The sequence below is a fragment of the Antennarius striatus genome, chromosome 6 (genome assembly GCF_040054535.1).
Source record: "Antennarius striatus isolate MH-2024 chromosome 6, ASM4005453v1, whole genome shotgun sequence".
NCBI classification, from domain to species: domain Eukaryota; kingdom Metazoa; phylum Chordata; class Actinopteri; order Lophiiformes; family Antennariidae; genus Antennarius; species Antennarius striatus.
Window position 1 is genome coordinate 16,070,496 of NC_090781.1, and position 11,486 is coordinate 16,081,981.

The following is an 11,486-nucleotide window of genomic DNA, read 5'->3' on the forward strand; positions in this document are numbered from 1 at the left end:
AGCAACAATAAAGTGACGTGCAGTTGATGTTCAAGGATTTGTGGTCTATAACACTGGATTGCACAATAAAACAGTTCGTTATTCCTTTTTCATTATTGGAAACATCATCTCCGTTGCATAAGAACCTCACAGAGATAGAGCTTGTAATGGTGCATACGTTTTAAATGGAAACACCTAAATGTCACACTGTTCTGGCATCATTGAGGATTTGACTTGCAACCTTTAGCAATGACTGAAGTAATTATGTGGTGTAGTATTAATTGTTTTACTGGTATGAGTTATATTGGTGTTACACTGAGAGTGTTTAGTTGGCAAGTATGTAAACACCTTCATAGGCTGAAGACACAAGCAGCATGAGACCTCAGATGAAGTCTTTTGAAGTCTTTTGAAGTCCATAAACTCCTTTGGTCTGTGTAATAATGGTAGAGCACTCACTCAGTTCACATTTCTGTTGTGCCTCTTTCCCTTTATTTTCGACTTAAAACAAGTTTATAGCGAGATACTAAGAAAAGAAACCACACATGAGACAAAAACCTAATTTATCAGCTCTTTGTGATGCTTGCATCCACGGGTCAGTGTGTGTGTGTGTGTGTGTGTGTGTGTGTGTGTGTGTGTGTGTGTGCGTGCGTGCGTGCGTGCGTGTGTGAAAAAGACTTTAGTGAGCACCATTATCAGATCAGGAAAGAGATTTTATTATTAAAATTGGCTATTCATCAGAATGGTTGGATTGTAAACATTCCAGACTTTGGGACTCAAGGAAAGATAAAAGCTTTGGATGGGATTTTATGAGTTATTTTTTCCCCAAAGGCCATGAATGATCAAATTCATTTAGGCCTCACTGACTTAATGTGTCACTCTTTTATTGAACATGTGTCTTGATGAATGGTTAATGGTAGGCTATTCTAACTTTCCTACTGCTTAATGGTTCAAAGGAAATATAGTAAACAAGCAAGCCCAGTGTTTTTCAGTCCTTCATCTCTGCTGTAGAATTGGATCTGGCCATTTTTTCCTTCTTAGCAATCCACTTAAACAGTTTCATTTTACCTTTGCTTTCCTGCTCACAATTTGAATGTCTGTGTAGGGAACAGCTAATACCTGTATGATTGAGCAATATATGATGTTGTACATACAACTTTATGATGTATATTGTCAATTATATTAACATGTCATTTTGATTGACACTGACATTACTTGTGCTGTAAAGGTGATTCAAAAGGATTTCTGTACAGACCTCTGTTTTTCCTGCCCTGTGAGCCTGTAACCGAACACATGTGAACATGAAATGAAGCCTGGTGTGTTTTCGTTCTTCTTCTGTTTCAAAACCTGTAGTTCTGCTTTTGTTTTGCTTTTCTTTAAGAGCCCAATGACAATATATCTAACGATATGCTGTGAGTATTTGACAAATATATCTAGTCAGATGTAGGAAGGACACATTTGTAAAATGTAGGATTTGAAATAGTAATAAAATAAAGATCTGGATTATTGTTCTGATTGAGCCATCTATTTCTTGACATGTTATGAAGCCTTTCATTATTCAAACGATTATTGTTGTCAGGATCAATTCCCTCTCAAATTGAAAATTTGTGAAACTATCCATGTGGAACAGTGATGTATGAGACACATTGCTTTCTCTCACTCCCAACACTAGATGGAGCAAACTTTACATCCTAAAAAATGCATTCAATAACTTCTGCTTGCAATTGTTCTGGGTGGAGATTCAATATTTTTTTACTTAGTGTGTTCTCTGATCTATCTTGACTTTAATTGCACTCAGCTTCAGAAACTAATAAATAAGTCTACTGAGCGATTTTTTTGGTGTTGCGCTGACAAGTTGCAATTAGGTTTAAAAGTAATATTGATTATTGAAATCTTTAATTATTGAACAGAACATGGTCAAGCTAATTTTATTCTTTTTCAGGACAATCAATTAAGTATTGTATGATTTTTATCTGTACTAGAATTTAATTATGATTTCATAGAACATTCTTAAAAGAACTGAAAAATATTACTTGTATGTATTACTTTTATCACAAATATGTAGATCTGAAAACATTAGACCAAAGAAATGACTAATATAAAAAATGCAAGTCTAGTAGTAGTTGCTAGAATGGCTACTTATAACTTATATACAACTCATAAAAATTCATCATTCCTGAAATCATAATGTATTGTTTATTGTGCATTATTGTTGGGAGGTTTGAGGTGGCCCATGAATGCATGAAATGTTAATATCCCCCTTGCCTGGAGGAAGAGGCTCGTGGTAGCCTATATAAACACCCACTTTGAGTCTTATCCCATTACTCTGCTTTTGGACCAGCTGGCTAAGGTATCAAACATGAAGCTCCTGTTTATAGTTTTCTTTGCTCTCTTTGCATTCTCAGCATTTGACAAAGCTGATTCTTCAGCTTATGACAAAATAGTTGCCCACAGCCGTATCAGGGCAAGAAAAGAAGGGTAAGTCTATCAATACTTTGCATTCTGATTTTCTTTCAGGGTTTTTTGACAGCCCTGTAGGGTCATGTCATTCAATATTACATGCAAGTCTTTAACCTAAAGGGAGAAATGCTTGATTAGGTCTGCATATGTTTTCTTTGCTTTTTTTAAAAATTTTTTTAGTATCTACAAAATCTACTATCTAACACCATATTTTTGGAATTGATTAGGAAATACCGCATGTTCATTTGTTGCATATATCAGAATTTCTACTGACAAACAGTTGTCAAATCTTAAATTGAACAAACTTAATATTTTTAGGCATTATTATCTATGATCAACTATACATGTTGACTGTTTCAGAAGCAAAGCTTGTGGCCAAGAGCTGTTGTTGTAAATATTGATTTTAATATGAATAGTTTCAGATTTTATAGAGTTTTACTCATGTGTTTTATGAGGTGATTAATCTTTCATCTCTTTGTCTCTCATCTCTCATCAGACCCAATGTTTGTGCACTCCAACAAGTCATGGGGACCAAGAAAAAGTACTTTAGCACTTGTCGTAACTGGTACCGGGGGTCAATCTGTGGAAAGAAAGCGTAAGTGTTGTTTTTTATTTCCAGCAAGGCAAGTTCTTCTGTCCTTTTAAAAAAAGTCAAAACACCGAATAAAATGAAGCATCATACATAAGTAATTGTAGCAATTCTGTTTAGTGTCTGCTTCATCTTCTATTGTTTCATCTGTGTAATAAAAAACCCCCAAAGTGACTACATAGACAGATGAACCTGTTATCTCATTTTGAACTAAATTTGCTTAGAGCGAAAAAAAAGTATTTATATGCATAGTTATAAATATTTTGTATTAAATAATAACACATTCAGACCTATTACCAGAAATTTAGGGGTTCCATAACCTAAGGAGAATGGCCATCATTGGGAGCCACAGTGGTGAACCACTGATTCCAGTGGAAAATTGTTTCACTCAATCATTCTGGACAACTTGCGTTTTTTCACTGTCCCAGTCCTCTCAGGACTTTCATGTTTAAACACGACTCAAAGCCATGCTTATTTTAAACACTACATCACTTACTTCCCATTCAGAGGGTGACTCAGGTTAATCACTATAAAAAACACAATAAACTGAGCCAATGACAGTTCTGAGAATAGCCAAAGAATTTATCCATTGCAATTGGACTCTGACAATTGGATCGGTCAAAACATAGCTTGGCCAAAGTGAAGTCATACAATGAACTGATTTGCACTTCCTGCAATATCCTTGTGCAAGATTTCCGGAAAGCAGTACTTTTGAGTAGAGTTGCTAAATGTTAATTAAGTCAATTAAAAGTTTTTGAAGATCGCTCTTGCTGGGCCAACATTTTGTAAGACAGTTTAAATCAAACAAATGAGATCTGGTACAATTTATTCTGCCACCTGCAGAATATCATTTGCACAATACTTATTGTGACACGGACCATGCTACCACCCCCAACCAAACCTATAGTTCTCCTATTATTTTTACTAGTATGTTGTTTACAAACTCCCCAGGTATTTCAATAGATGTATAAGAGTTTCTTAGCTTAATATTCAATAGTAACCCTGTGATGGATGTAACAATACACATATGCAAACTGTCTCTGACATCAGCATCTCTCTTCCACACTGATTCACACTGAAAAGGACTACAGAAATATTTTATATGAACCTTATTTAACTTTAATTCTCAGCAAAGATAATTAGTGCATAAAATTCAACATAATCTCTCTCCCCATGTGGCAGACGCAATGGGGAAGCACTACCTCATCATTAACACTGCTTTACAAGATGTGTTAATGACTTAAAGTTCAGATTTTGCAATAGTTTTTGGTATTTGTTCATCAGTGTAATCTAACCCATTGAGGTGTGAGAGCCTGTATGCTTCGAGAGCAGCTCTATCTCCAATGACATGTCATACACTCTCTCTGTTACCGACTAGTGATGGGTTCAATTGGAAAAAAACCACATACAAATCATTGTATGCCTGAAAAATTTATCACAAATCTTAGGGGAAAAGCTCTTTAATAAAAATGCTGACAAAAGTTTCCAGCCAAACACAAACCCTCTGTGTGGTAGGGCAACTATCCTGAGAGTTTGCTGACTCTGCCCCAATGGGGTTACTGTGATCTCATCTCATTCCCTCAAACTCCATTCAACTCCATTCAGCCTCAGTCTGTTTTCTGTCTGGGACATCAATAGCGGTCAACAACGATGAGTAACCCTGCAATAAGTGGAAAACGTCTCCACAAGGATTATTTTCTTTTAACCCAAATTCTCAGTGTTGACTCATTATTTTCCTATGATTGCTAGCTAAGAACATTTTTGTACAGAATTTGTTAATGAAAGAGAAAACCTCATGATTCCTTTAGTCAGGATATTTTTTGTAATGGTGAGTTGAAAATGGGGGAGGGGAAGCAGCTTCCCTATTTGTTTTACAGACTCCTCAGCAAGCTCTGGGCATATTTCATATTTTTTCATTTTTTATTCCTGATACAACAAATACAGCTGTTCATGTCTTTAGGAAGTGTTTATTGTTGAGGCCTGTATGTCATGTGGTGGTAAAAATGGACATATTTAAATGTCTGGTCTTCCAGAAACTGCAATAAAGCAACAATTGCAACATGTTTGAACTTGCTGATGCAAGGGATACAATACATGTGGGGCCATTTTACTGTGCTCCTAAGACAATGGTATCCTGTACTATTTGGGAAAAATGGAGAAAAATCACTGCCTCTTACATTAGTGCCCAGCTGCATCGTCTATAAAATTTGATAATTTACCACTAATTTATCCAAATAGATATCATAATGATCTGTGTGACTCTGAAACTGGTGAGTGATGGATAATGCTGTCACTCAGATTAGCTCAAGAGTGTTCATAAAGGAAACCCCAAACACTTTAAATTTACCTTCAGCCAGAAAACATTTCTTTAACTTGGGTTCTAATCACACTGAAGGTTTTCGGGGTCAAAATCTTTCTCTACAAAATGTCAAGAAAAGTCTAAACTGCTGCTGTAGCATTAGGTTAATCCAAACACACCGTTATGTTTATCTTAGTGTATGCTGTTGGATCAAAATGATCTGTGAGGGCAATTCTGATATAATGACACATCAGAAGCCACAATACAGGCAAGACCAAAAATAGATGATTCAGCCAAAAAAATTCAAATTCTATTTCCAATAACTTTTAAATGGCTGATGTATGTAGTACACTGCTGATGTATGTTTTTCAGGATGGTGCTTTATGAATGCTGCCCAGGTTACATGAAGATGGAAGGCATGCGTGGTTGCCCTGCAGGTACAGATTGTTTGGATAAATTTAGTCTATGTATAAAGGTTACATGAGGCCACACAAATGTATAGCCTCTTCAGAACAAACACACTAGAACTGGATGATGTAGCATACTATCAATACATTTAGAGTTTCTCTTTACTGCCATAACTATTTCCAACATTTCCAACATTCATACTTAAGAATAACCAGCTGACAGCTGATAATACTTACTGTAATGTCTTTTAGTGGCCCCCATTGACACTGTGTATGGAACCTTGGGTTTGGTTAAGGCCACTTCAACCCAAAATTATGCTGACCTTTCTGAACTGAGGCCTGAGATTGAGGGGTCTGGATCCTTCACCCTGTTTGCCCCCAGTAACGACGCCTGGGAGCTTTTGGATGAAGTGAGTCAAGAACAAAAGAAATATTGATGGATCTGTTCAGTTTGTTAAGTTTTATATCCTATACTTCTCCCCTAACAGCCAATGAAGAGAACACTCACTAGCAATGTGAACAAGGAATTGTACAATGCTCTGCATTATCACATGGTCAACAAACGCCTTTTAACTAAAGATTTAAAGAATGGAAAGACATTCCCCTCTATGGACAATGACCTCGGCCTCCTAATTAACCACTATTCAACTGGGGCAAGTATTATCTTTTAGAACTCAGACCACGGCTATAACTTTGTTGTTTAAATAAAAATATTTTTGATGGCATCATATTTACACTTATTAAATATGCAGGTGGTTACTGTGAACTGCGCCAGGATTATCCATGGCAATCAAGTCGCCACCAATGGAGTTGTGCATGTCATCGACCGTGTTATCAGCTCTGTTGGAACTTCAATCAAGGATGTTCTTGAAGCAGATGATGATCTGACAACTCTGAGTGTAGGTATTCATTCCCAGGGAAAGATCAAATATCATCCCAAGTACAAGGATTCTGAAACTCTGCTGTAAAAGTTAATCATGCAGGGCTGAATAGAAGATAGATAGATAGATAGATAGATAGATAGATAGATAGATAGATAGATAGATAGATAGATAGATAGATAGATAGATAGATAGATAGATAGATAGATAGATAGATAGATAGATAGATAGATAGATACATAGATAGATAGATAGATAGATAGATAGATAGATAGATAGATAGATAGATAGATAGATAGATAGATAGATAGATAGATAGATAGATAGATAGATAGATAGATAGATAGATAGATAGATAGATAGATAGATAGATAGATAGATAGAAAGAAAGATAAAGTATTTTCAACAAATTCTGCTGATTAACTCTAGGATGTGGCACAAAGTGCCGGTCTGTTGGAGAAGCTGGGTCAGCCGGGACAGTACACTCTTTTTGCCCCCACCAACGAAGCTTTTGAGAGACTGGGAAGTGAAGTGATGGAGAGACTTTACAGTGACAAGGAGGTCCTTAAAGGTAAAGAATATAATTCTTAGAGGTCTATTATTGTTGCTTAGTGCCTGAAAGATTGCTTAAGGTTATTGAAAAGACTGCATTGGAAACTGGGGGTTTTAATTAATGGTGGGAAACAAGGACCATATTTATATTTCATGATGAAAGTAGAGAGAAAGTAATGCTTTGACCAAGACAGCCATTAAGTGTTTGTCAGTATCTTCCAATCTGAAACAGATGAAGCCACAAATGATTGGCCCATAAATGCTTTTGGCAAGCGGCATATAACAACGGTGTGTAAAAGAATAATAACATAAGTAACGTTGACTTTTGCTGAGAGGAAGGAAACATCTGCTTCACTGAGCCAGCTGGTTAAATCTAGAAAAACACTGAAGTTGTTATCAGCATATAACATGCCCAGTGCTATGAGGTCAGCCCAATTCATTCAAAATTAAACAAAACTCTGAAGAAATCCTCTCATTCAAGGATCTAAAGGATCAAATGGGTCTTCAAGTACTTTAATGTGCAAACACTTCACAATTTTGCTGATGATGAAAAAAACTCTCATGCAAGAAATAGCTGATACTGAACAATAGCTGTAAAATATCTACCTATTAATCAAAACTATAATTATTTGAAAATTTTCTTCATCTTTCAGCACTTCTCAATTTCCACCTCCTGGACTCAGTCCAGTGCGCTGAGGCCATCATGGCCGGGAGTTCTTATGAGACTCTGGAGGGCAACAACATTGAGATTGGCTGTGATGGTGAAAGTTTAACAGTTAATGGAATCAAGATGGTGAAGAAGAAGGACATTGTCACCACCAATGGGGTTATTCACCTTATTGACCAAGTGCTCATGCCAGACTCAGGTTAGACCACATAGACCCCAGATTCCCCTTTGCACCTGTTTTTCTCTCCTTTTTTGTAATCTCCAAGGTGTTCTTTTTTTCTGCCATTCGAATTTTAATGGTTTTAAATTTTCTGGAACTTTTAAGCTAAGCAGGTGATGGAGCTGTTAGGGGGTTCCCAGTCAAACTTTGGTGACATGGTGGCCCTGTTGGGACTTAAGTCTGCCATGAGACCAGAGGCTGAGTACACTTTGCTAGCTCCGCAAAATACTGTCTTCACTGGTGAGTAAATGATACTCAGTAGTATCAATTAAATCTTCTACTTTTAATATTAATAATCATCATTATCTTCACCACCATCATCACCATCATCATAGTCATCAATTTGCTATTTCTGTTGCTAAGACAAATAGATTGATGTCCTTTGTGGTAATTTTGAGAGGAATGTGAAAAACCATTATTTTTTTTGTAGATGAAGTCTTGACCATGGATCAGAGATTGCTCAGGTTTATCCTTGAAAGCCACATCCTGAAAAACAGATATATCCTGGAAGAGTTGTATAATGGCCAGAAGTTGGAGACAATAGGAGGAAGATTTCTGAGGGTCTTCATTTATCGCACAGTGCGTCCACTTGAAAGTTTTTCCACCCAATAATGGGCCTCTAAACATGCACTAAATGCATAAACTCACTCTCGTTATCAGTCACTATCATTGATATTCAATACTTCTGTCGTGGGCTCTGATTTTGAATTCTTTCTGCAGGCTGTGTGTATTGAGAATTCCTGTCTGATCAGAGGCAGTAAGGAAGGAAGCAACGGGGCCCTTCATCTTATGAGGTCTCTATTGAAACCAGCAGAAAAAACCATGTATGAGATTCTGACAGAAAATGGAGGGTACAAGTAAGTGCACTGCAATGATAGTGAGATTTTGCTTTGGCATTTATATGCAGCGTATAATTTGCAAACCACATCTTTCTATCTTTCAAGTGAATTCACATGATTGTGGAAGTGCTGTTGTTGCAATTTGTCCTTAGTGGTTTCTATGAGAGCCAGATATTGAGTTTTTTTTCTAATGCACTGCAGGATCTTTCTGTCTCTGATGGAGGTTGCTGGCTTGACTGACCTGCTGAAGCAGGAGGGAGACTTCACTCTGTTTGCTCCCAGTGATAAGGCTTTTGCTAGTATGAACAAAAAGGATTTGGCCCTGTTGATGGGTATGTCTCCAATACTTCTTAACTTTTATATGCATCAATTATGCAGCAACAATCCCACAGTATCAATGAATGATTTACAGGATAGCCACTCTTCATTTCAGGTGATATAAATGCTCTCAGAGCCATCCTCTTGTACCACATTAATAATGGTATCTTCATCGGTGGTGGTTTGGAGACCGGGGTGACTAACCTGCTCAAGTCTCTACAGGGCAGCAACATCAGAGTGATGTCTGTACGTAGAATATCAGCATTAATTACTGAACACTTTTTAAATTAAGTGACTTTATACCTGAAGCAATACAGACTTTACGTGTTTAAATGTATTTAAATGTAACGTGACTTACTCAGTAAAATAACAGATGAATTGTTTTTTTCTGAACTCAATGATGTCAGCAGGGTTTTAATATTATACTCAAATTTAAACACACATTTTTCAAGCCCCAAATCCCTGGTTTTCTTGTCTATACCTGCTGTTGCTGTCCCTTTCAGGCAAACAACACAATGCTTGTGAATTCTGTCCAAGCCCTGGAATCTGATATCATGGCCACAAATGGAGTCATTCACTTTATTGAACATGTCTTGTATCCTCAAGGTACAATTTTAAGCAAGTCAGTTAATTCACACCTATTTGAAAAGCCCAACTGTAGTGACCACCCTGAGTTTTATTACAAAGTTGTTTTTTCTTCTTCCTGTTTCCCAGATATCCCTGTTGGAAGCCAGGAGCTCTACATGCTGTTAAGGAGGCTCATCACTTACATGCAATTCAAGGTGTTCTAACAAAATCTTCTCACTATTATTAGGGTATAATTTACCATAAATTTCATTCTGTGGATGCTAAATATAACTTATATGCAAGTTTATGAAGTTAAAGCAAAAAAATAAAAACAATTTATGCAAAGTAAAATTAAATCAGGCTATTTTTTCCTTGACTTTTAACACCAGATCACTTGATATTAGCTTTTACCATGCAGCATACATACACAGCTTTGTCATACTATCATTTTGTTAATATATATCTATTAACATATTTTTACCATTATTATAGTACATCCCAGGATTCAGATATCAGGAAATTCCTCTCACGTTCTTGAGTAAGTCATGATATACTTATTTTGATTTTAATTGTTTGAAATTTTTCATAAAATATAGAATTTTAATTACATAAAGGTTTTCTTCACTGTCATTAACGCCATTATATCTCTAATTGTTGTCAGAGAGGATCATCACTCATGTTGTCCAAGAAGGTACAGTAATGATGACTACAGAATGCCACTGTACACATATCGTACATAGGATTTGATAACTGAATATTCACCAATCAAAAGAAGAAAAAAATCTCTTATTGGCTACTCTCTAGTTTCATATAAGACACAATAAAATCTGAATATGTAATTTTCACATAAATAACAAACATAACTGTAGAGTAAATACATTATAACTAAATGACTAAACTAAATGAACATTTAAAACTACATCACTAATTCATAATAAATATTTTTATTATGAATCAAAATTGCCAGAAAAACTATTTGAATCCAGTGAGAGTTGCATTTGTTGTGTTAGCTGCATGTACAAGAAAAAACTTCCTGTTCCAAGAATTAAGACTGAGCTACCTGTAAATGGAGTGAATTCACGCCTTCTTTCATTCTGTAGTTCCTGAAACAAAGGTGACAAAAGTTATCCAGGAAGAGCCCACTATCTCCAAAGTCACCAGGATTGTTCAAGGTGATCCCTCCATCTCCAAAGTCACCAGGATTGTTCAAGGTGATCCCTCCATCTCAAAAGTCACCAGGATTGTTCAAGGTGATCCCTCTATCTCCAAAGTCACCAGGATTGTTCAAGGTGATCCCTCCTTCTCTGAATTCACAAAGGTCATTGAGGGTGATCCAACCTTAACCGAGTTCACCAAAGTAATTGAAGGTGAGCCTTCTATCACCAAGGTGACCAGGATTGTCCAAGGAGATCCTTCTATCTCCAAAGTCACCAGGATTGTTCAAGGTGATCCCTCCTTCTCTGAATTCACTAAGCTCATTGAGGGTGATCCAACCTTAACCGAGTTCACCAAAGTAATTGAAGGTGAGCCTTCTATCACCAAGGTGACCAGGATTGTCCAAGGAGATCCTTCTATCTCCAAAGTCACCAGGATTATCCAAGGTGATCCCTCCCTCACTGAATTCACTAAGGTCATTGAGGGTGATCCATCCTTAACTGAGTTCACCAAAGTTATTGAAGGTGAGCCCTCTTTCACCAAGGTGACCAGGATT

At 36.7% G+C, this 11,486-nt stretch overlaps 1 protein-coding gene across 2 annotated transcripts in view; it reads left to right on the forward strand.

Annotated features, from left to right (window-relative positions):
• The first annotated feature begins 2,320 nt into the window (after positions 1 to 2,320).
• postnb (periostin, osteoblast specific factor b) overlaps positions 2,321 to 11,486 on the forward strand; it is a 12,747-nt gene continuing 3,581 nt past the window's right edge. For both annotated transcript variants that reach the window (XM_068317199.1, XM_068317200.1), the window contains exons 1-18: positions 2,321 to 2,454; positions 2,933 to 3,031; positions 5,697 to 5,761; positions 5,984 to 6,141; positions 6,220 to 6,384; positions 6,484 to 6,630; positions 7,042 to 7,183; positions 7,818 to 8,030; positions 8,157 to 8,291; positions 8,482 to 8,630; positions 8,772 to 8,908; positions 9,092 to 9,222; positions 9,324 to 9,454; positions 9,712 to 9,814; positions 9,923 to 9,990; positions 10,268 to 10,313; positions 10,437 to 10,466; positions 10,876 to 11,486. The exon at positions 10,876 to 11,486 is cut by the window's right edge and continues 391 nt beyond it. In XM_068317199.1, coding sequence (XP_068173300.1) covers positions 2,336 to 2,454; positions 2,933 to 3,031; positions 5,697 to 5,761; positions 5,984 to 6,141; positions 6,220 to 6,384; positions 6,484 to 6,630; positions 7,042 to 7,183; positions 7,818 to 8,030; positions 8,157 to 8,291; positions 8,482 to 8,630; positions 8,772 to 8,908; positions 9,092 to 9,222; positions 9,324 to 9,454; positions 9,712 to 9,814; positions 9,923 to 9,990; positions 10,268 to 10,313; positions 10,437 to 10,466; positions 10,876 to 11,486 — 2,649 coding nt within the window. In that variant the 5' untranslated portion in view covers positions 2,321 to 2,335. The remainder of the gene's footprint in view (positions 2,455 to 2,932; positions 3,032 to 5,696; positions 5,762 to 5,983; positions 6,142 to 6,219; positions 6,385 to 6,483; positions 6,631 to 7,041; positions 7,184 to 7,817; positions 8,031 to 8,156; positions 8,292 to 8,481; positions 8,631 to 8,771; positions 8,909 to 9,091; positions 9,223 to 9,323; positions 9,455 to 9,711; positions 9,815 to 9,922; positions 9,991 to 10,267; positions 10,314 to 10,436; positions 10,467 to 10,875) is intronic.